This window comes from Hemiscyllium ocellatum, chromosome 39 (genome assembly GCF_020745735.1).
Source record: "Hemiscyllium ocellatum isolate sHemOce1 chromosome 39, sHemOce1.pat.X.cur, whole genome shotgun sequence".
NCBI classification, from domain to species: domain Eukaryota; kingdom Metazoa; phylum Chordata; class Chondrichthyes; order Orectolobiformes; family Hemiscylliidae; genus Hemiscyllium; species Hemiscyllium ocellatum.
Genome location: NC_083439.1, coordinates 10300827 through 10325543, shown reverse-complemented (window position 1 = coordinate 10325543; position 24717 = coordinate 10300827). Strand labels below are relative to the sequence as shown.

The window sequence follows — 24717 nt, the reverse complement described above, 5'->3', positions numbered from 1 at the left end:
TAACTGAAATGATAGCTACAAGGGAATCAATAAGTACGATATGTTGTGGATGTGAGTGTTGCATAGGGACAGGAAAGGGTTAATATTGAAGGCTGCCAATAAGCACCACCCACTATTCTGATGTCACATGAACCTGTGAGCACAATAGTTCAGGATCTTGAAGAGGTGAGACCTGACACTGGGTTCTCAATGTCTCTGTAATAATGTCTATCAAGTCAATGTAGTCTGTAATTTATTACTAACATGGTGATAAAGTGCCAAATCAAATCTGTTTTTCTACCCTGGTATTCACAACACAGTGAAATAAAAGGATTCCATGGTCACTAACCCCATTTTGAATAACCAATCCCAGACTTCGCAAAGAATTGATTTGAGACACCAGTTTTGTAGCTTAAATGAAAGACTAAGCAAACTACAGTAAGCTTAGTCTTGAAGAAGGGCTTATGCTCGAAACGTCGATTCTTCTGCTCTTTGGATGCTGCCTGACCTGCTGTGCTTTTCCAGCAACACATTTTCAGCTACAGTAAGCTTAGCAGACCAAAATTAAACAACAAAGTAGTCCAACTGATGTCGATGGATTTAAACTCAATACCTTCCCCCATTCATGCAAAAGATAGACAAACAAATGCAGATAAATAAGAGAAAATAACAAATTGGTAGATTACTTAAGTGATTTGCAAGAGGAGTATTCTAAAAGTACAGATTGCTTCTTGGTTGATTTTCTGAACATGTCAGTCAGAATCACCTTTACTGTTCACTCAGGAAGTTAGTAAAATTTAATTTCTATTCCCAGAATGTCTAAGAGCTGATAATGGGAGATTAGGCATGGAGCTCCAATCTTTATGCTATGGCTTCAACAGCTGAGCTCCTTCTCCCAGAGAACACTGTCCAAAACCAATTTCAAACTCTGGCCAATCCCTGTCAGACTGAGCACCTCTCCGTGAAGTCCCAGTTACCACTCAACATCTGCTGGAGCATAAAGTCTCTATCAGACTTACTAGAACCAGTTCTCAGATACTGGCCTCGTTAATGCTACATATCTGCTATCTGTTTAAACTTACTGCTCTGTCCTGGTTTCAGAGCATCTGTAGAATCTTTTCATCAAGAACAAACCTGAAATTAACGTCCAGATCTGGCTTCACAAATAAACAAATCAGAGCTTGCTTGTTTTTCTTTTAAACCAAGCTGCTGCTCACAGTCCCTAGGTCATTTCCAGCTCACGGTCCGCAGTTGCAAATCAGAATTGATAAAAGAATAAATAAAAATAATGGAAAATCAGCGCAGATTCTAACCACATGCGAGAAGCTATATCCTGTTATCTGTAACAGACACTTCTAGATAAACTGGTAAGTGGCTTTCCTTTTACTGTGTGAGACCAAGTAGATTCTATAGTTTCCTATATGTTGCGGTAGTGACCTCTATGATACACACAGCACAGTGACCTGGCTTATGCCCATATAACACAAGGATATGCAAATAGCTGGTTGCACTGGGGTCAACTGTTAAGTCTGAAATACTTTAGTTAGCTTCAACCAATTAATTGAGCACAGACTAGGGTTTGAATTTGGTACCTGCTGGTCAATACATGATTTTACGGTATTCTACACCAAGCAAGGACATTAATTCCACCAGACAATTAAAGAGCTGGTTATAATCATTCTTATTTGAGGAGATAAGAGTCAAAGTTTGGGAACAAGGCATTGCTGCAGGTTAGCCTACCTGATAAGTATAATGATAGCTGGAGTCTGGGCCATAGCTCCAATGAGGCTGCAAAAGCACATCACGCACATGAAAGTCAGAAAAGCCTCCTGACAGCCTGGGCTCGGACATTTGCCAGGGATGACAGTGGCATTCTTGATGGGGCCAGTGTTCAGACAAGCACAGGCAGTGAGGTTCTGTAAAGATATAACAACAGTGCATAATCAAAGGCAACGTGACATGCTATCAAGCTTTTAAAGAAAGCATTTCAGTAGCTGAGATACCAAATGCAACATGCACCAAACTCTTCAGACATGTACCTCTAATTGGGATGCCAGACCAAGTGCATTGTGAATAACCACAGCCTGCATCTAATCCAGGCTATTTACTTAATGATTAGAGTTGAAGGAACAAAAAATTGCACGAGAACAAGAAAAAACCAATACGTTCAACCTGTCTGTCTCTTCATAATAGATTGGCCCAACTATATCACTGAATCAAAATGCTCCTCAGAAATGTAAGAACATAACAAAAACAAGAACTCCGAACAGCAGGAGGCAATTCATCTTTTGAGTCTGTTCTGCCATTTAATACAGTCATGGCTGTTCTCATCGTAGCCTCAACTCCACTTTTCTGCCTATTCCCTGTAACCTTTGACCTAATATTAATTAAAAATCCATCTCTTCCTTCAATCTATTCAGTGTCCTTGCAATTACCATGCTCTCAGGTAGCGAATTCCAGAGATCCTTTCAGAGAAATAATTCCTCCTCATCTTTTTTGAATTTGCCCTCCCCTTATCCCATACCTATGACCTCTTGTTCTAGATTGATGCGACTTTACCTTTATATAACTCAATTAGATCGCAGAATCCCTACAGTATGGAAGCAGGCCAATCAGCCAATCAACACCACAGTGACCCTCCAAAGAGCATCCAATCCAGATCCATTCCCCTACCCTATCCCCGTACCCTGCATTTCCCATGACCAATCCATCTGACCTGCACGTCATTGGACTGTGGGAGGAAACTGGAGTACCTGGAGAAAACCCACGCAGACACAGGGAGAATGTGCAAACTCCACACACAGTCACCCAAGTGTGGAATTGAACCTGGATTCCTGGCGCTGTCAGGCAGCAGTGCTGACCAGTGAGCCACTTCCATAAGGGCAGCAGATTTTCTTCCCTAAAGGACATTGAGTTTATTAATGAGCTTTCATGCTAATCAACAGTGGTTACATGGTTGCCATGTAATTCTAGTCTTTTCGCCTCCCCCTGTCTGTGGGGCATTAGTGAACCACATGGGTTTTTCCAACATTCAGTGACAGGGTCATCATTAAACTCTTAATCCCAGATTTTTTATTTTAATTGAATTCAAATACCACCTTCTACAATGGCTGGATTTGACGTTGGGTCCCCAGGACATTACCTGAGGTCTCCGGATTAATTGTCTGCCAAGAATACCACTGGGCTATCATCTCCTGCTCGAAGACAAATGGGAACGTCAGATTATAGAGCTGAAGGCAAAGGTCACTAATGACGGTAAAGATTGAGATTGGGGTATGAAGGAAGCTAGGATTGCAGAACATTATGATGTTTTCTACTTATCTATTCTGAAAGATAATGACACACCTCTGCAGCAGGTGAAACTTAAACCCAGGCCACCTCATCTAGAGGTAGGAACACTACCACAGACCACAAGAGCTCATTATAGACAATGTTGTGTATGGCAAATAATGTCCGATAGGGCTAATCATTGAAATAAACTCTCTTAGTTGGAGATAAAGTGCTGATCCTGTAAGGAGATGAGTGTTAATGTGTTTTTGAGTGTGCATCAATTGTTAGCAGTGATCTGTGTTTACTCTCAAATTTGAGCCTAATCATCTCACAAAAGACCATTACGTATCTCAGATGTAATGCTACTAGCTGTTAAATAATATGGAATAAACCGAGTGTTTCTCGTAATTAAGCCTTACTTATGTAATGTTTTTGTGGGCATCTTCACCGCATGGTATCAATAGGTCAGACTAATACCAAGAAGGGTTTGTGGTGGTGAATCTACCCAAAGTGTCTCAGCCTCACCACTCTAACTAGGCAACACTGGTGAAATGATACAAACGTGTGGAATAAAATACAAGTAATGAGTGCACAAAATCCTTCTCAAGGCAGGTTTTTGGCAGTGTGGGAGGACTCCATCAGAAATCATACCATCTCAGCACAAATCCTGTCATTATATTCTAACAGCTTTCCTGAAAGGATTTGATGTAGGAAAATACCAAAATGGAGTTCTTACAACACCTACTGAACAAAAATGACATTTTTGCTCTCCACTTCTTTCTATGGCAATGCCTCTTAAAGGTCTCCACGTTCTCAGACAAGCCTTCCTGAGCAGGGAATGTTCTATAGCTGTCCCAGACCCTGATGGAGATAGCTCAGCACAGTGCAGGCTTTACTGAGAGGGACATCGTCGAGGATGGCAGACCCTGTGGTGGATGAGAGGGGAGCATTGATTACCTCAATGTTTTATTGAGCATAATGGAAGGTGTACATGCCTGAAATTGACCAAAATTGGGTCTGAGTTTCGTTTTAATAATTGAAGCCACTGTTGGCAGCAGTTTCGTTTCCAGAGGTGGATTGTTGCTTTTTGTGGGATTATCCTAGAGTAGGAGAAAAATAAGGCTTGGAAATGATCATACATATACCAGTGCACGTCACTGGCACATTTACTGTAGTGCCTTCTGCCCAGATACCTCACTGGGTCTCTGGTAAGTAATTGGGGTCAGTGATTGGGGGTGTGGGGGAGGGGTGTGCTAGTGGCAATTGGAGTCCGAGACATGGGGACAACTGTGGTCTTTGCTGGTCCGAAAAGATGCACTGGAGAAACCTCCTTCTCCCTCTCACTCCAAATGAAAATGTCATCAAAACAAAATAGTTGGCATTTTCTGATACGCTCAGCAATGGGTACTAAAACAGACAGCATTACCTCAGTAGCATACACATGGGACCTAATAGTGAACAGAAACACCTAAAAGATGACTTGACCTATTGTGCAACAAGAAGTATTTCAGATCCTACATGTTGAAATTCCCTTCCTAACTCTTTTGATCTGTTCATCTCCTCTCTTTGCCATTTCCTTCAATTAAAATTTTAGTTATTTGGCCTTAGAGCTACTTGGCTCAGTGTCTTTTGGGATATTTTTTATGTTAAAGGCACTATGTAAATGTGGTTGTTGTATTTGTAGGACACCAAGTGGAATCCTCTGGATCTTAAGAGGATTGTCCTGGTGCTGACCCACAGGTCATGACCACCTCCCACCCCCCAAGAGGCACCGATCAGAAGCCTGAAGCTGTGGACAGCCAATAATTTCACCGGGAGAAAGGGAGCACTACTGAAGCCATATTGGGAAGCTTGAGGGTCCTTCAAAACTGAGATATTCCTTGAAGCTGCACGGGTCGTGTGAAACTGGTCAGTGCGTCAGCTTGAGGCGTTGGCTGTAGCCCTTAACCTCCTAGCGATTGAGGATAGGGAGGTATAGAAAATGTGCCAATGGCAATCCACAGCCTGCTGCTTGGATATCTGCCAGTTTTTCATCTCCATGTGAGATCCATCTGATGTGGGTTGGTACTGTGGTTAGCCTCACACTGTCAGGTTCAATTCTAGCCTTGGGTGTCTGTCTGTGTGAAGTTTACACATTCTCCGTGTCTGTGTGGGTTTCCTCAGGGCATTCTGGCTTCCTCCCAGAATCTGAAGATGTGTAGGTAAAGTTAATTAGCCATGGTAAGTGTGGGGTTGCGGAATGGGGAGGCTGGGTCTGGGTGAGATGCTCTTCAGATGTTCAGTGTAGACTTGATGGGCTCAATGGCCTCTTCCTGAACTGTTGGAGTTCTATGACACTGGGAACACTCCAATGGTGATGGTAACCTGCCCCTCGTGTGTTAGCAATTATCCACTTGTCACTGCTGCTGTGTGCTTACCTCTGACCAAGTCACTCAAAGACATAAAGCAGCTGGCTCTCTTCAAATTTCACTCCCTATAACATATCCAACCTCAACTCCAGGAAACCACAGACGTTCTGGACGTAAAATCATAATATTTTTCCTTTTTCCACTTGGAAAGCAAGTACATGATCTAATTCCTGCTCCCACCCCCACGTACGCTATGGGGGGGAAATATAGACGACATGGAAGTATGGTGTGCACCAGCCTCTCTGAACATGAACACGATCACCTTCAGAGACTGATCATTTTCTTTTGGTTAAGGATTGGACAGTTGTGAAGGGGAATGTGTTATTTTAAAGCATTCCCAACGTTTTTTTAAAGAGCAGGAGTAAACGTCACTGCAGCAAGCTGGCACAGATTCTCTGCATATCATGGCACCCTCCTATAGGTTTACCCAACAAAAGACACACAGTAAGATCAACTCAACAAAGGAGAACCATTCAGCTGAACTCATTACATGTTCTCCTTTTACAAGTAACCCATTATGAAGCTGTCACTGGCTGAGACGTGGAAATAATAGCCTTCAATAGTGAGTAGTCATTAATTATATAAGCTAGCATCACTCTTCATGATACCTCTTTACTTCAAATAATTATAGAGTAGGACTTCGATTAAATACTCCAAAGCAAAATCTGAGCAAAATCATCGACTAACAGGTCAAAGAATAATTTTCTTTGCAAACTGGATCCTATCATTTTACCTTGAGGATCTGGGTTCAAACTGAACTCTTCTCAATTTTGGTTATAAAGATCATGCATGAAGTAAATCAATCTCAGTCTGGCTCACAGTCTCAGTCCAGTGCTATGTTTTAGTCTGGCTTCTGACCTTAGTTTGGTTCATATCCCAGTCTTCATCCAGTTCCTGGTCTGTCAGGTTCTTGATGGATTGAGTACAGAAAACTAAATGTTGGAGTAAATGAAGGGTTTCAATGCAAGTAATATGTCAGGCAAGTTGTGATTGGTGATTTTACCTTCCTCTATATTGACCAAGACTCACTTTGTGCTAGGGGTTTGGATGGGGCAGAATTTGTAAAGGCCATTCAGGAGGATTTCTTGACACAGTATGTCAACAGTCCTGCAAGGGAAGGGGTTATATTGGACCTGGTTTTGAGAAATGAGCCCGGCCAGGTGAGTGAAATTTCAGGTGGGGGAGCATTTTGGGAGTAGCGACCATAATACCGTGAGTTTTGAGATACTCATGGATAGGGATAACAGCAGTCCTCAGGTGAAGGTGTTAAACTGGGGGAAGGTGAATTACAGCAACATTAGTCAGGAACTGGAGAATTTTGACTGGAGGCCGTTTGAGGGTAAATCCACACAAGACATGTGGGAGTATTTCAAATGGCAGTTTGTAAGCGTTCAGGAGTGACGTTCCTGTGAGGATGAAGGATAGAAATGGAAAGTTAGGCGAACCTTGGATGACCAGGAATGTTAATACCTTGGTCAAAAAGAAAAAGAAAGCATTAATTCGGTCTAGGAGGATGGGAATTGATGAAGCCCTTGAAGTATATTAGGAAAGTAGGAAAGAATTTAAACATGGAATTAGAAGAGCTAAAAGGGGTCATGAAAAGTTGTTAGCAAGCAGGATTAATGAGAATTCCAAGGTTTTGTATACATATATAAAAAGCAAGACGATAGTAAGGGAAAAGTTTGTCCCACTCAACGACGACGGAGGAAATTTGTTGGGTCCAGAAGAGGTCACTGAGTTCCTAAATGAATACTTTGTGTTGGTTTTCACCAAACAGAAGGAATTGGTGGAGAATGATCTCCAGGAAGGGAGTGCCATGTTGCTACTCAAAAGGAAGGGGTGTTGTGCGGCTTAAAAAGTATTAAGGTAGATAAGTCCCCAGGATCTATCCTCGAATACTGAGGGAGGCAAGAGAACAAATTGTTGAAGCATTGACAGACATCTTTGTATCCTCTTTGGTCACAGGTGAGGTCCCAAAGCCCTGGAGAATAGCCAATGTTTTCCCACTGTTTAAAAAGTGTAACAGGGATAATCCTGGAAATTACAGGCCAGTGAGACTCTCATCGGTGGTAGGGAAATTATTGGACAAGATTCTCTAGAACAGGATCTATACACACTTAGAAGCAAGTTGACTTATTAGCAATAGACAGCATGGTTTTATATTGGACAGATTGTGTCTCACTAAAATGATGATCGTTTCTGAGGAGGTGATAAAAATGATTAAGGGAAAAGTAGTTGATGTTGTCTACATGGACTTCAGTAAAGCCTTTGACAAGGTCCCTCATGGCAGACTGGTTTAAAAAAAGGCGAAGTCACGTGGTATCAGGGTGAGCTGAGAAGATGGATACAGAACTGGCTCTGGCATAGGAGACAGAGGATGGCAGTAGAGCGATGCTTTTCGGAATGGAGGGTTGTGAATAGTGGTGTTCCACAGGGATCAGTGCTGGGTCCTCTGATGTTCATAGTCTACATAAAAGAAAATATAGCTGGTCTAATTAGTAAGTTTGCAGACAATACAAAGATTGGTGGAGTTGCAGATAATGAGGAGGGCTGTCAGAGGATACTGCAGGATATACATCACTTGGAGGCACAAATGTGACAAATGCATTTTGCAAAGTCAACTACAGGTGGATACTATACAGGGAATGGCAGAACCCTTAGGAGTATTGATATGCAGAGGGATCTGGGTATGCAGGTCCAGAGATGACTGAAGATGGCAGCGCAGGTAGATCAGATAGTTAGAAAGGCCATTGGCATACATGCCTTCAATGGAAGGAGCATTGAGTAATAAGAATATGCTGCAGCTTTATAGACGTTTAGTTAGGCCACACTTGGAATATTGCATGTACTTCTGGTCACCACACTACCAGAAAAATGTGTATACTTTGGAGAGGATACAGAAAAGGTTTACTAGAACATTGCCTGGTATGTGGAATTTTAGTTATGAAGAAAGGTTGGATAGACTGAGTTTGTTTTCACTGGAATGCAGGAGATTGAGAGACAACCTGATAGATGTTTATAAGATTTGAATGGCATGGATAGAGTGGAAAGTGAGTTTTTTTCCCAGGTGGGCAGGGTCAATTACTATGGGACACGTTCAATATGTGGGGGAAGGGGGGGGGAGCAAGGGGAAACTTTTTCACAAAAGGTGGTGAGTGCTTGGAATGGGTTGCCATTGGAGGTGGTGGAAGCAGACACAAGAGAAGCACTCGAGGAGCACCTGGACGAATACCTGATAGGAAGGGAACAGAGGGGTGTGGATCCTGCAAGGGAAGACAGTTTTAGTATCGAAGGGCAAAATGTGTCTGCACAAGCTTGGAGGGCTGAAGGGTCTGTTCCTATTTTTTGTTCTTTGAAATATATTAGATGATTAAAGGATGAAGGACCAAGAAGAGAAGCCATGATGTTAAAGTTACAGCTGGACCATTTCTTGGTGATGTCTGGAAACATTTCCATAAGACCATAAGACATAGGAGTGGAAGTAAGATCATTTGGCCCATCCAGTCCACTCTGCCATTCAATCATGGCTAATGGGTATTTTAACACCACTTACCCGCACTCTCCCCATAGCCTTAATTTCTTGCAAGATCAAGAATTTCTCAAAGTCTGCCTTGAAGACATTTAATGTCCCAGCCTCCACTGCACTCTGGCTATGAATTCCACAGGCTCACTACTCTCTGGCTGAAGAAATGTCTCCTCATTTCCATTTTAAATTGACCCCCTCTAATTCTAAGGCTGTGCCCACGGGCCCTAGTCTCCCCGCCTAACAGACAACTTCCCAGCATCCACCCTTTCTAAGCTATGCATTATCTTGTAAGTTTCTATTAGATCTCCCCTCAACCTTCTAAACTCTAATGAATACAATCCCTATCCTCAGCCATTCATCGTATGTTAGGTCTACCATTCCAGGGATCACTTATGTGAATCTCCCCTTGACATACTCCAGTGCTAGCATATCCTTCCTGAGGTGTGGGGCCCAAAACTGGACACAGTATTCTAAATGGGGCCTAACCAGAGCTTTATAAAGTCTCAGTAGCACTTCACTGCGTTTACATTCAAACCCCCTTGAGATCCCTTTACACAAGGGGCAGTGGAGATCCAAAACTCTTTCGTGCAAAAAGGTGATGAGGTGGCAGGGTCAACTGAAAAGTCAAATCCAAGATCAATAGATCTTTGTTAGACGAGGGCCATCAGTTATGGAAACCAGGAATGTAGATAAAGCAGAGTTCCAGATCAGCTATGACCTAACTGAACAGCATCAGAGGGCCAAGGGGCTAAATATTCCTAATTTGGCAGAAGGTTGGCCATCTTTTATTCATTGGAGGAAATCTTGCGAGATACTGTGCCTTGACAAGGTGCTTTACAAATGCAAATATAATTAGAAAGACTGTGTAGAATCTCTGGCAGGTTATTGTGAGAAATGAAAGACTGTTGTAAGCATAGGGCTGTTCTGAGGTTGGAACGACAGAAGGAACTTTTCTTGTTGGGAGTGATGCAGGGGGAATGTCATCTTGCTTGCACGATGTGGTTCCTGACCAGGGCTTGATACGACACTAGATTTACCTCATTCATCACATCAATATCCTTCATCTCAATACATACAAACAAACCCAAATTAAGTGTTCATTTAATTCAGAAGTTTATACATGGTGCAGTGGTTACAACACTGGATTGCTTATTCAGAGACCTGCCTAATACTCTGGGCATGTGTGTTCAAATCCCACCATCACAGGTGATGGAATTTGGAATTCAGTTAATAAAATCTGAAGGCGAGTATCTGTAATGGTGACTATCAGTGACTTGTAAAAAGCCATCTGGTTCATTAATGTTATTTGGGAAAGGCAATCTACCATCCTTACCCAATTTTAGATGCAATTCCATAAAACCATATGACATAGGAGCAGAAATAGGCCATTCTGCCCATCGAGTTTGCTCCACCATTCAATCATAGCTGATAAGTTTCTCAACCCCATTCTCCTGCTTTCTTCCTGTAACCCTTGATCCTTTTGACAATCAGGAACTTATCTAACTCTGCCTTAAATATACTCAATGACCTGGCCTCCACAGTATTCTGCGGCAATGAATTCCATAGATCCATCACTCTTTGGCTGAAGAAATTTCTTCTTATCTCCATTCTAAAAGGTCTTTCCTTTACTCTAAGGCTGTGTACTCTGGTCATAGTCTCTCCTGTCAATAGAAACATCATTTGCAACCACCACTCAGTCCAGGATGTTCCAAATTCTGCAAGTTTCAATGAGATCTCCCCTCATCCTTCTAAACTCCATTGAGCATAGACCTAGAGTCCTCAAACCATCCTTCTATGTCTAGTCTTTCATTCCTGGGACCATTTTTGTGAACCTCCTCTGGATCCACTCCATGGCCAGTACATCCTTCCTGAGATATGGGGCCCAAAGTTACACTCCATACTCTAAACATGGTTTGACCAGAGCTTTATAAAGCCTCCGAAGGACACCCCTGCTTTTATGCCAACCCACAGCAACATTGTTTTTTGCCATTCATTCATTCATGGAATGTGGATATCACTGGCTAGCATTCATTCTGCATCCTTTATTTCCCAGCAATGGGTTTGCAATCACACCTAGGTCAGGCTAACACAAGCAAATTCCTCTCCAGAAAGGCCATGTGAACCCAGATATTGACAAAGGTTTTTATAAGATTCTTGTTTTGTTTTGCAGGTAGTGGAATTTGAATTCAATGATAGGATTTGAACTCCGATCCCTGGGATATTACCTGGGTCTTTGAATTCATAGCCCAGCAATAAAACCACATGGTTATCATCTCCCCTAAATCCGATATTGCCAAGCAAGCTGCTCCATTCAAGGGAAAGTAGGGATGGCAACAGATACGAACCTTACCAGTGACACCCACATCCCACGAAAGGAAAAAAAAACTCTTTATCATCAATGCTAACTCAGCATTACATCCTCTGTGCAAATTGCTGACATAGAATCCCAATAGTGTAGAAGCAGGCCATTCAGCCCATCCAGTCTGCACTAACCCTCTGAAGAGCTTCCTACCTCGAGCCAACCTGCCCCTGCATTTCCTATGGCTAATCCACCTAGTTTACAATGGGTCACTTAGCATGGCCAATCAAACTAACCTGCACATCTTTGGACTGTGGGAAGAAACCCATGCAGACACAGGGAGAATGTGCATACTCCAAAGCAGTGTCTGAGGCTGAAATCGAGCCCAGGTCCCTGGTGCTGTCATTCAGCAGTCCAAACCACCGAGCTTAACTTACCACTCCATTTTCCTCCCCCCCCCCCCCCCCCCCCCGCCCCCCTTTTAGAACAACAACAACACTTTAAAGTATTTTGGCTGTAAAATGCTGACGATATCCTGAAGTCGCGAAAACTGTGCAAGAGTGGAGGCTTCCTTTGTATTTTGATTAGATTGTTTCATCAATTTTCTTTTAGCCTGAATGGTGGCTTGCAGCTGCCTAAGGCACAACATAAATGCAGTAGTGTTGTTATTGTTACTATAAAACTTCTGGGAATGAAAAGATTCCCATTTGATAACAGCTGGAACACAACAGGCAGTTTGATGCTTAGTCACCTCTCATTTTAACTTTGAGATGATCATTCAGCTTACGGAGCAGGAGTTGAAATTTTCCTTTTGCAATTTGTTGACCTTGGCTGATCAGTAAGCCTGCATGGTACAGAATACTAATATACTATATTCTCAACAATGCGTGTCTACTGACTGAAGCGGGTAGTGCAAAAAGAAAATGAACTATTTTAGTTAATGATAGAGACAAAGAAAATAACTTCTTCATGCCAAGGCTTTATACAGCTGCAATTTGATATAAAGTGGCTCATTAATTTTCTGATTATGTTTGAATATAATCTTATAATCATAAATGAATATTGGTCTGGCGAGGGGGAGAATGTCAGCCAGGAAAGCCCCAGATGTCGATGTGTTATGATTAAATCTCATCTGTGCATAAAAATAAATAAATACACTACATTGTTTTAGAAGCTTCCATTTGTGACATGATCAAGACTGACAGTAATTCCTAACTAAACAATAATGCATGCATCGAATTAACCCATTTAGATCAGTTTATCAATTATTTTAAAAGCAGGGAAAACAGTTAATTTTGAACAAATTATTCACCTGTTACACAGAGGTGGGATTATCAACATTTTTTAGGCAGAATCTTTGTTTCTTTTCCCCCTCACATACTTAGAGCTAAATAATTAAAAAGACTCGCATCACCTTGCATGATTTCAGGAAACCCCAAAGGGTTTCTGACATAATTCTGAAGTACACTTGTTGATTAATTTAGGAAAAGTGGCAGTTATGTTACCCACAGCAAACTCTCACAAGAAACAATGACCTAGATAACTGTTTTGTCATGTGGTGTTGACTTAGGGATAGACCTTGAATCAAGAAGAAAGCTCTCCTGCTATAAATAAAAACTGAAAGAACTATGGAACAGGAACAAAAGCAGGAATTGCTGGAAAAGCTCAGGAGATCTGGCATCATCTGTGGAGAGAAATCAGAGTTAATGCTTCAGGTTGAGTGACCCTTCCTCAGAAATGATGGTAGCTAGGAAAATGTCAGTTTATTTGCAGCAGATAGGGTGGAGGGAGGGGGTAAGGAGTAAATGATAGGTGGGGATAGAGCACAAATAGAGGGAATAACAACTGGACTTCTAGGAATAGGGCCATGGCATCTCTTATGTCCATCTGAGTGCAAGAGCCAATTAAACAAATAGCACCTTAAGCTTTGCATGCAGCACATCAATTACGGGTGGTACATGACACGTTTCAAGAGGCACATAATCTTGAAAATTATTTTTTTTCGACTTGGATATTCAGATAATGGTTGGTCTCCAGTTTTGGGTTTAGGAATTCACAAACAACTTTACCTACCTGGATATTGGAGGAGTTATCTTAACATGATAAATCAGATTAAGCTACATCAGTAGTGAAATATTGAGGCTTTGATCCTTGTGCATTGACCATCATGGAGGTTACTAAATTCACTCCAGATGATAGGCTCCCAGATTTCAGGTGGGATGTGAATTGCCCTTGAGTTTTGCAAGTTACCATCTATACTGTTCTTGGTACCTCCCCATTGTCTACCACATGTTAGTTTTCAAGGTGGCTTCATTCTGTGTAGTCTTTACCTCCAGCAATGAGAAGCATTATAAAACAGGCAGTTTGATCTCCTGAACTACTAACTTTCAATTTCTATTGACCCCAAAATCTACAGTTTAGAGACTTGTTGTACCTTCTGCACTGTATATTACAAATTAAACTCTCACCATGTTGGAGCAGCCAGCAAAACATGAAGATAAGTAGGTAACTCCATCAGATCCACAAACGGGATTATAAGCTGCCGTCTTACAGTCACAATCACTATTACAGGGTGCATAAGGGTCCAAATCCGTGTATGAGACAGATCTGCAACATAAGGAATTCTTTCAGTTTAAGCAGTACAGCTCTGACGAGGGAGAGAGAGAGCCTTGCTGACTCACACTGACTCCCTTATCTCTCCCACATTGAAATTAACATTTTCTTCCTCATTTATAAATCTTCAACCTCTGTATTCTATGCCTCCCTAACGCCCTCCCCTTCCCATCCCACCAAAATTCTCCATTCCTCCTGGTTTTCATAGAATCCCTACAGTGTGGAAACAGGCCCTCCAGCCCAACAACTCCACACCGACCCTCAGAAGAGTATCCCACTCAGACCCATCCCCCTACCCTGTTACTGTACATTTTCCCATGACTAATGCACCTAACCTACACATCCCTGGACACTATGGAACTCCTTAGCATGGCCAATTCACCTAACTTGGACATCTTTGAACTGTGGGAGGAAACCGAAACACCCGGAGGAAACTCACATAGACACGGGGAGAATGTCCAAACTCCACCCAGACTGTCACTCGAGGCTGGAATTGAACCCGGGTCCCTGGCACTGAGGCAGCAGTGCCAACTACTGAGCCATCTTGCCACCTTGTGTGCACTCTGCTTGTGTTTGAGGACCATGGGTCAACTGTTTGGCTTATTAATTCTGAATTTCTCTCCTGAAACCTCTTCATCGAAAGATACTAACAAATTTCTAACCAAACATATTATTTTCTTCTGCTGAACCAGAAGAGAATAAAGTACAGACGTATAATAGGTAATATACGACCAATGTCCATACTATTACTCCTTGTGTTCAGTTGGGAATCATTTAGAAGCTCATACTGTGTCCCACATGGGCACAGCAAACTTTCACTGTACAATGATGAATAATACTGTAATTACCCACGCTTGTTCTTCCACTCTCTCTCTCTCACCTTTTTGTTTTTTGCTTCTGTCCTTCTCTTTTCCTGCTTTCCTTGGGAAGCACTTAGTTTGTACCTTCTTCTTGAGAGTTACAATCTATACTTTATGGTAAGTCCTCTCCCAAGTCTAAATGACTTTCAGGCCTTCCAACAGGTGAGGGTATTGATAAGAAGGCACAGAACTTCATTACTGATCCATCTTATCCACATTGTTTGGACTTAAATCTCAAAGGTTGGAGACCAGAAGCCGTGAATCCTCCCAGAACCATTGACCCTAGCAATGCACGAATGCCCATCACACGAACTTCCATAATTTAAAGTCATTGTACTCACGTGTTTCCATAAGGGACGGTGACCCCAGCTATGGGTCCTGTATCACATCCCAGGAAGAGAAAGGAAATGTAGCAGGCAGTGGACACGAGGTTAACTAACATCGCCATCCTAATGGCACCCAGAGGTGTCAAGCTGAGTTTCTTCACTAGAAGCCCTCCAAGGAAGATGCCCAGACATGCACAAGGAATGGCTGTCATCCCTGTGCGACAGGAGAAATAAAATTTAAAATGCCACATCTGCCTACTACATAAACCCACAAGAACTTGCATTTATGCAGCCATTTTAACATTACACCCCATAGAGAGTCACAAAGATATTACCAAAAGAGTACAACATCATATTAAAGTAATTCAAAGGACTTCACAAATATACTGGTGTCAATGGTCGAGATTTGCTTAGGCAAATGCAGCAGTCATTTTGTACCAGTGCCAACAAAAAGCAACAAGATTATAAAGTTTTTGTGGTGTAGGTTCAGAGAGAAATGTTGCCGAAAACATTAGGACATCTTCAAATACTGTCTTAGAAGACTTAAATACCCACCTACTCAGTTGGATTATCCCACTAATCAATGTTTCTGGTATTGCGTGACATGATTGAAATCAGGAAACTGAGGTGCATGGTGCAATGCGAATGCCATAAGCATGACTGGCTTCAATCTATGTACAGACTGGGCAACTCTAATCAGCACTAATGCTGTGAAGGAAGAATTTCTAGAATGTGTTATAGAGTAGAATACAGCATGGAAACAGACCCTTCGGTACAACCAATCCCGAATGACTCATCTGCCTGTGCTTGACCCATATCCCTTCAAACATTTTTATTCACATAGTTATCAAAATGTCTTTTCAACATTGTAACTGTACTCTCATCCATCACATCTTCTGGAAGGTCATTCCACACACGAACCACTGTCTAAGTTTAAAAAAAAATTGCCCCTTGTGTCTTTTTAAAACCTTTCTGCTCTCCCCTTAATTATACCCCCAGTCTTGAAATCCCCAACCTAGGGAAAAGACACTTTATCTAAATCCCTCATGATTTTATAAACCTCTGAAGGTCACCTCTGACCTTCTACATTCCACTGAAAAGAGTCCAGTATCTCTTTATAACTGAAACCTTCCAATCCCAGCAACATCCTGGTAAATCTCTTCTGAACCCTCTCCAGCTTAATAATATACTTCATATAGCAGTGAGAGCAGAACTGGACACAGTGTTCAAAATAGTTTTCTAGGGAAAACATTGACAAACCAATTGTGACACAAGTTATTTTAGATCTAGCATTATGCAGTGAGCAAGGATTAATTGATAATATTGCTGTCAAAAAAAACCCATCAGTGAATAGGTACCATAGTAGGACTACATTTTCCATTAAGTTTGAAAAAGATGTATTTAAGTTTAAAACTATGGTCTTAGACCTAATCAAGGGCAGTTATGAAGGTACGGGAAGGAAATTGGCTTTGGTGACTTGGAAAATACATGAAAAGGTTTGACAGCAATGGACAATAGCTGCATTTAAAGAACTAATAGAGCCATAGAGATGTACAGCATGGAAACAGACCCTTCGGTCCAGCCCGTCCATGCTGAACAAATATCCCAACCCAATCTAGTCCCACCTACCAGCACCCGGCCCATAACCCTCCAAACTCTTCCTAGTTATATACCCATTCAAATGCCTCTTAAACATTGCAATTGTGCCAGCCTCCGCCAGTTCCTCTGGCAACTCATTCCATACTCATCCCACCATCTGTGTGAAAAGTTGCCCCTTAGGTCCCTTTTTTATATCTTTCCCCTCTCACCCTAAACCTATGCCCTCTAGTTCTGGACTCCCCCACCCCAGGGAAAAGATTTTGTCTATTTATCCTATCCATGCCACTCATTAATTTTGTAAACCTCTATAAGTCACCCCTCAGCCTCTGATGCTCCAGGGAAAACAGCCCCAGCCTGTTAAGCCTCTCCCTGTAGCTCAGATCCTCCAACCCTGGCAACATCCTTGTAAATCTTTTGTGAACCCTTTCAAGTTTCACAACATCTTTCTGATAGGAAGGAGATCAGAATTGCATGCAATATTCCAACAGTGGCCTAACCAATGTCCTGTACAGCCGCAACATGACCTCCCAACTCCTGTGCTCCATACTCTGACCAATAAGAGAAAGCCGCCTTCACTATCCTATCTACCTGCGACTCCACTTTCAAGGAGCTATGAACCTGCACTCCAAGGTCCCTTTGTTCAACAACACTCTCTAGGACCTTACCATTATGTGTATAAGTCCTGCTAAGATTTGCTTTCACAAAATGCAGCACCTCGCATTTATCTGAATTAAACTCCATCTGCCACTTCTCAGCCCATTGGCCTATCTGGTCCAGATACTGTTGTAATCTGAGGTAACCCTCTTCACTGTCCACTACACCTCTAATTTTGGTGTCATCTGCAAGCTTACTAACTGTACCTCTTATGCTCGCATCCAAATCATTTATGTAAATGACAAAAAATAGAGGTCCCAGCACCGATCCTTGTGGCACTCCACTGGTCACAGGCCTCCAATCTAAAAAACAACCCTCCACCACCACCCTTTGTCTTCTACCTTTCAGCCAGTTCTGTATCCAAATGGCTAGTTCTCTCTATATTCCATGAGATCTAACCTTGCTAATCAGTCTCCCATGTGGAACCTTCTTGAATGCCTTACTGAAGTACATAGAGATCACATCTACCCTGCCCTCATCTATTCTCTATGTTACTTCTTCAAAAAACTCAGTCAAGTTTGTGAGACATGATCTCCCACACACAAAACCATGTTGACTATCCCTAATCAGTCCTTGCCTTTCCAAATACATGCACATCCTGTCCCTCAGGATTCCCTCCAACAACTTGCCCACCACCGAGGTCAGGCTCACTAGTCTATAGTTCCCTGACTTGTCCTTACCACCCTTCTTAAAATGTTTTTTTTGTTAATAGATATTTTTATTGAAAAAGAACATTTTTGTAATTTTTTTACAAAATTACAAAAATAGTACAAACTGGTGTATTCTACTTTACAATATAATACAATATAGAATTTTTAAAAACTAACTACTAATCAATTCTACAAACAACCAAAACATAAAAAGGATATCATACATTATTAACAATAAACAAAACGAGAAAAGAAATCAAATAAGTAAACAAATAGCTAAATATATATTCAAAATAAATTTATATCAAGTCATAACAAAACCCGTATTTATACGGAGTGTTCCTCTCGGGAGCCCCCGAACGAGCCAGAACCACTTACCACGGCTAAACAAAAGCCCTGAACAATATGGCCGAAATATCTGTGTCAATTTAGTTCAAAAAAGGCTGCCATGTTCTATAAAATAATTCTGTTTTTTTGGTGCACCATATTCATAAGGAAGTCTCGGGGGATCTATTCCATGACCATCCTATGCCAATCGGATACCCAATTCACTAAAATGTTTTTCCTCGCAGAAAAGGAAAGGCTAGTGAATAACTTCCTCCCGTATACATCCAAAGAGGGGAAATTTGTGGAGCTCAAAAGTAGAGACACTGGGTCTAGCCCAATCTCCGTACCCAAAATCTTTGTCAAGGCATTCGCTACCCTGTCCCAGTACCTGCGGATCTGATGGCACGTCCACAGAATACATGTGAGAGTACCAACTTCGATTTTGCGTTGAAGATGCACCTGCCTTGAACTTTGCAAGTCGCTCAGGTGCTATGTGAGCCCTGTGAAGTATCTTCAATTGAGTAGCCTGAATTCTGTTACAGATAGAGATCTTCCTTCCTGGCATTTTCACAAACATCCTCCTACATTTCTAAAGAGATTTCCATCCCCAATTCTTGACTCTAGTTTTCATATAACCATTCCATGTCCTTCGATATCTCCTTACATAGTAAGTGGTAGAGAGTACTGACTGAGGGCGGACCCATTGGCCGAAGCGCACTACTTTCCCTAACCAATTTATAAGGATTAATTATCAATGTGGTCTTCTTTTGAATGAAGTCTTGTATTTGAAAATATTGAAAAAGGTCCTTGCTCGGCAGTCCAAACTTTTGACGCAGCTGTTTGAAGGACATCACAACCTCCCCATCGAACAGATCTCCCAAACAGAAGATACCTCTAGACTCCCAGGTTTTGAATACAGCATCAGTCAGCTCTGGCTGGAATGTCAACATTCCCACTATAGGGGTATAAGGGGAGGGTTTTTTGTCGGTTACCCTCATCCTGTCCCATTATTCTCCAGGCTTTGTATTTAATACATTAGGGTTTTTACATTAATCCGTAATAACTCTCATCTTGTCCATAAATAGTCGATTGGTGAGGGGACATTTTGCTTAGGAGGCCTCAACATCTAACCAGATTGGGTCTTGTGACCCACAATCAATCATAGATAATAGGGAGCTCAACTGGTACCTCCTGAAGTCCAGCCCACCCCTTGCTTGTGGAAGCTGCAGCCTTTCTAATTTAATAAGGGGCCGTCTACGATTCCAAATAAAGGAGCTGAGCCATCTGTAAAGCTTACACAACGCCTGTCTCAGCAGCATCGAGGGGAGCATTCTCATAGCGTATAAAATGCGAGGTAGAATATTCAGCTTAACTAAAGCTATTCTACCTAGCCAGGATATCGGGAGATCTTCCCAGCTTTGAGGGTCCTGTTTTATTTTGTCTAATAAGTGTGTATAATTGGCTTTTATATAGCTGACCAAATGCCGGAGTAATAAAAATATCTAAGTAAAGAAAACCTCCTAGTGACCACCAAATGGGGAAACAGGATCCATCTGGTAAATTGGATATACTGGCAAGACCTCCCAGCGGCATGGCCTCCAATTTCATAACATTTGATTTTGTAACCTGAGAACATACCAAATAAGTTAACCACTTGAACTAAGCAGGGCACAGATGTCAATGGACCATTTTAAGAAAAGGAGGCCATCACCCGCATAGAGTAATTTCGTGCTTGCCCGATCCAGCCTCCGGAGCAGTTTGTATTAGAGTCAGCTCGTATAGCTTCCGCCAGTGGCTCAATCACTAGCATAAATAATAATAGTGGGAAAGGGCATCCCTGATGACAGCCTCTGCCAATGCTAAAGCTATCTGAACTTAAACCATTGGTAATCAATGCTGCTTTGGGATCATTACATAATACTGTAACCCATTTAGTAAAGACCTCTCCAACACCAAACTGTTCCAACGTATAAAAGAGATATGGCCTTTCTACCCGATCGAATGCCTTCTCTGCATCGAGGGAGACAAGTAATCCCGGTATTGCTCCCCGCTGGCAGGCCTGTACCATATTTAAGACCCTTCTCATGTTGTTAGTTGACCTGTGACTCTTTATTAAACCTGTCTGGACCTCTTTTATAATGAATGGTAAAATCCTCTCCAGTTTTAATGCCAACATTTTTGAGAGAATTTTAAAATCCACATTTAACAAGGATAAGAGCAGTCATCTGGGGCCTTTCTCTTAAGAATGAGAGAAATATTTGCTTCTCTCAGCAAAGGCGGGAGGCAGCCCTGACTATATGAATAGTTATACATATTTATAAGTGGCCCGGCCAGTTCCCCTATAAATTCTTTATAGAATTCCGCCTGGAATTCACCTGGTCCAGGCGCTTTGTCACTCTGCCTCACCGCCTCCTGTACTTCCTGGGTTGCCAGGGTGCATTCAAGAACGAGACCTGCTCAGAGGTTAGGCCCGGGAGGGCCAGATTTTTTTAAAAAAAGACTCCTCTTCCTCGTTCTATCATGCTGCAACTTATCCAATTCGAAATAGAACTTTCTAAAGGCTGCGTTAATCTTTTTCCGACCACAAGTCAGGGTACCAGCACACTCTCTAATAGACGTAATGGCTTGGGGAGACTTTTTCTTTCTGGCAAGATATGCTAGATACCTGCCAGGCTTATCACCGTATTCAAATAGTCTCTGCTTCACAAGTAATATCTCCCTCTTTGCTCCCAAAAGAGAAAATGCTGGAAAATCTCAGCAGGTCTGGCAGCATCTGTAAGGAGAGAAAAGAGCTGACGTTTTGAGTCTAACTGACCCTTTGTCAAAGCTAAAGAAAGGGGAGAAACAGGGAGGTATTCATACTAGGCCGAGAGAAAGTGAGTCATGGCTCCAGAAGCAAAGGTAGCAATAAAGCGGTGATAATGACAGTGCATAGAGAGATTATAGCGAGATTAGGAGCTGGGAATGAGCAAGGCTGAAGCCAGGGCTATGTGACAAAATATCTGGGGGATGTGGGGGATGGGTGAAGCAGAAACAAAATGGAAAATCTGGGAGAAGGGTAGCAAAGGGGAAAGAGGAAAGGAAAAAAGTGATGAGAGAGTGGGGAGCGAGAGAAAGAGAGACCATCAAGAAAAAAGAGCTACTGAACAGTGAAAAATAAAATGAAATAAAATGATGGAGCAGAATGAAAACAGAGGGTCGAGATGGGATAACCACCTGAAGTTGTTGAATTCATTGTTGAGACTGGCAGGCTGTGACGTGCCTAGTCGGAAGATGAGATGCTGTTCCTCCAGTTTGCGTTGAGCTTCACTGGAACATTGCAGCAGGCCAAGGACAGACATGTGGCCAAGGACAGACATGTGGCCATGGGAGCAGGATTGTGTGTTGAAGTGGCAAGCCACAGGAAGGTCCGGGACCTGACTGCGAACAGACCGAAGGTGTTCAGCAAAGCGATCACCCAGGAGGTGTTTTGTGTCTCCGATATAGAGGAGACCACATTGGGAGCAATGAATGAAATAGACCAAATTGAAAGAGGTACAAGTGAAACGCTGCTTAATCTGAAATGAGTGTTTGGGGCTTTGGATGGTGAGCATGGAAGAGGCAAAGGGGCAGGTGTTGAACCTTCTGCGATTGCATGGGAAGGTGCCGTGTGTGATGGGAGAGGTGTTAGGTGTGATGGAGGAGTGGACTAGGTGGTTCTGGAGGGAATGATCTCTGTGGAATGCAGACAGGGGGAGGGAAGGGAAGATGTGTTTAGTGATGCTGTCTTGTTGGAGTTGGCGAAAATGGCGGAGGATTATTCTTTGCATGTGAAGGCTGGTGGGGTGAAAAGTGAGAACAAGAGGGACCCTATCCTTGTTCTGGGAGGGGGGGGGAGGGGAGGGTCGTGGTGCGGGAGATGGACCGCATGCTGTCAAGAGCCCTGTCAACAACTGTAGATGGGAAGCCACGGTTGGAGAAGGAGCACATATTAAGAGCACCACTTTGGAAAGTGGCCTCATCAAAACAAATGCAGCAGAGGCGAAGGAGCTGAGAGAAAGGGATAGAGTCCATACAGGACGTAGGGTGAGGAGAGCTGTAGTCCAGATAGCTATGGGAATCAGTGGACTTGTAATGGATATTAGTGGATAGACTATTGCCGGAAATGGAGACAGAAAGGTCAAGGAAAGGAAGGCAAGTGTCTGAGGTGGACCAGGTGAAGGTGATGGAGGGATGGAAACTGGAAGCGAAGTCTATGAATTTTTCCAGGTCAGAACGAGAGCATGAAGCCACACCGAAATAGTCATCGATGTACCAATAAAGCAGTTGTGGGAGGGGACCTGGGTAGGCCTGGAACAAGAAATGTTCCACATACCCAATGAACAGGCAGGCATAGCTAGGACCCATGTGGGTACCCATTGCTACATCTTTGATTTAGAGAACATGGGATGAGTTGAAGGAGAAGTTGTTGAGAGAGAGAGAGAGAGAACAAGTTCAGCCAGGCGGAGGAGAGTGGTGGTGAATGGAGATTGTTCGGGCCTCTTTTCGAGAAAGTAGTGAAGAGTTTTCAAGCCGTCTTGGTGTGGGATGGAGGTGTAAAGAGATTGAACATCCATGGTGAATAGGTGGTGGTTAGGACCTGCGAATTGAAAGTTGTCAATGTGTCGCAGGGCATCAGAGGAATCCTGGATATAGGTGGGGAGGAAGTGAACCAGAGGAGTAAGGATGGAGTCAAGGTAGGAGGAAATAAGTTCAGTGGGGCAGGAGTACACTGACACAGTGGGCCTGCCGGGACAGCCCTTCTTGTGGATTTTGGGGAGTAGGTAGAAACGGGCTGTACGGGGTTGGGACACTGAGGTTGGAAGCTGTGGAGGGGGGGCGGGGGAGGCATCCGGAGGAAATGAGGTCAGTCACGATGTTGGAGACAATGGCTTTATACTCTGTTTGAGTAAGTGCGGTATTCAAAGTTTCCCTAAGGGCTGTGATCCACTGTAGTTTAGTAATAGAGGTCATATCAACATACGCTGTTCAGTTGCCTTCAGGCGAACCTCGAGCAGACGCTGTTGCTCTCCCTTCTGTCTTTTTTGGGTTGCAGAATATGAGATAACCAAGCCTCATGCGTATGCCTTAGCAGTCTCCAACATCACTGAAGGGTTACTGGCTGTGCCTGAGTTGATATCCCAGAAGGTTTTAAATTCCTGTGTAAAATTATTTTATGAACTTACTATCCTTCAATAGGAAAGTGTCCATACGCCAATGTCAGGAACCTATCTCATCACCACTTAACCTCCATATATACTGCAGCATGGTCAGAAGTAGTTATCTTACCTATTTTATAGGACAATATAGAGTTCAAAAGGGTCAAGGGGACAAAAAACATATTGATTCTGGTATGGCACTTGTGTGGATTAGAATAGAAAGTTAAGTCTCTACCCTCAGGATGAAGACACCTCCACGCATCTATCAGCCCCAACTCCCTATTCACATCCGCCAACTGCCTAGACCATAAAGATATGCCCGCAGAGTTCGTAGGTATCCTGTCCATCTCTGGGTTAATGATGCAATTATCGGGGGAGATTTTAATTATACGGTGCACCCCAAGAGCCATCAACTTGGAGAACATTTCTATTAAAAATTTAAGAGTGCGCCGGCGGCCAATAAAGATTCAAAAACATGGACTCCTCTCCATATACTAGGGCTTTAATTAATATATACAGTCCAGACTCATCTTTTATCTGGCTTAGCATTTGGAAGGGAAGATTCTTCCAAATAAGTATGGCTGCTACTCCTACTTTTTTGAGCTGAAAGATGAAAAGAACACCCGGCCAAATCTACCCTGTTGCAGCTTCAAATGCTCCTTATGAAGTAGATGTGTCCCCTGGAGAAGGGCTACATCAACCCTTTCTTTTTTAAGACTTGATAATATCTTTTTCCTTTTGATTGGTGAGTGGTTCCCCTTGACATTCCAGGTGCACCACCTAAATAAATGGCTAGCCATGATCACCCAGGCAAGCCCGAGACCGCCCAGGAGGAAGAACCCCACCCAAAAGACAATGAATAAAAACCAAAAATGATTCTCTTTCAAACAGATAAGAACTACTCCTAAGTACAAATAACACAAGGCATGTTTCAAAGGAGACTTTTCCCCCTTGTTCACAGAAGGCACTACTACCTTCCAATAATCCTGCCCTGCTACGAGATGTACAAGTTCAAAGTCACAGTTGATA

The 24717-nt window shown here is 42.6% G+C and overlaps 1 protein-coding gene across 1 annotated transcript in view; it reads right to left on the bottom strand.

Moving 5' to 3' along the window:
• Positions 1–24717, bottom strand: part of slco3a1a (solute carrier organic anion transporter family member 3A1a) — a 181485-nt gene that overhangs the window by 9372 nt on the left and 147396 nt on the right. The window contains exons 6-8 of the mRNA XM_060853068.1: positions 15297–15495; positions 13951–14089; positions 1720–1895 (exon numbers count right to left, since the gene is read on the bottom strand). Of these exons, the coding sequence (XP_060709051.1) occupies positions 1720–1895; positions 13951–14089; positions 15297–15495 (514 nt within the window). The remainder of the gene's footprint in view (positions 1–1719; positions 1896–13950; positions 14090–15296; positions 15496–24717) is intronic.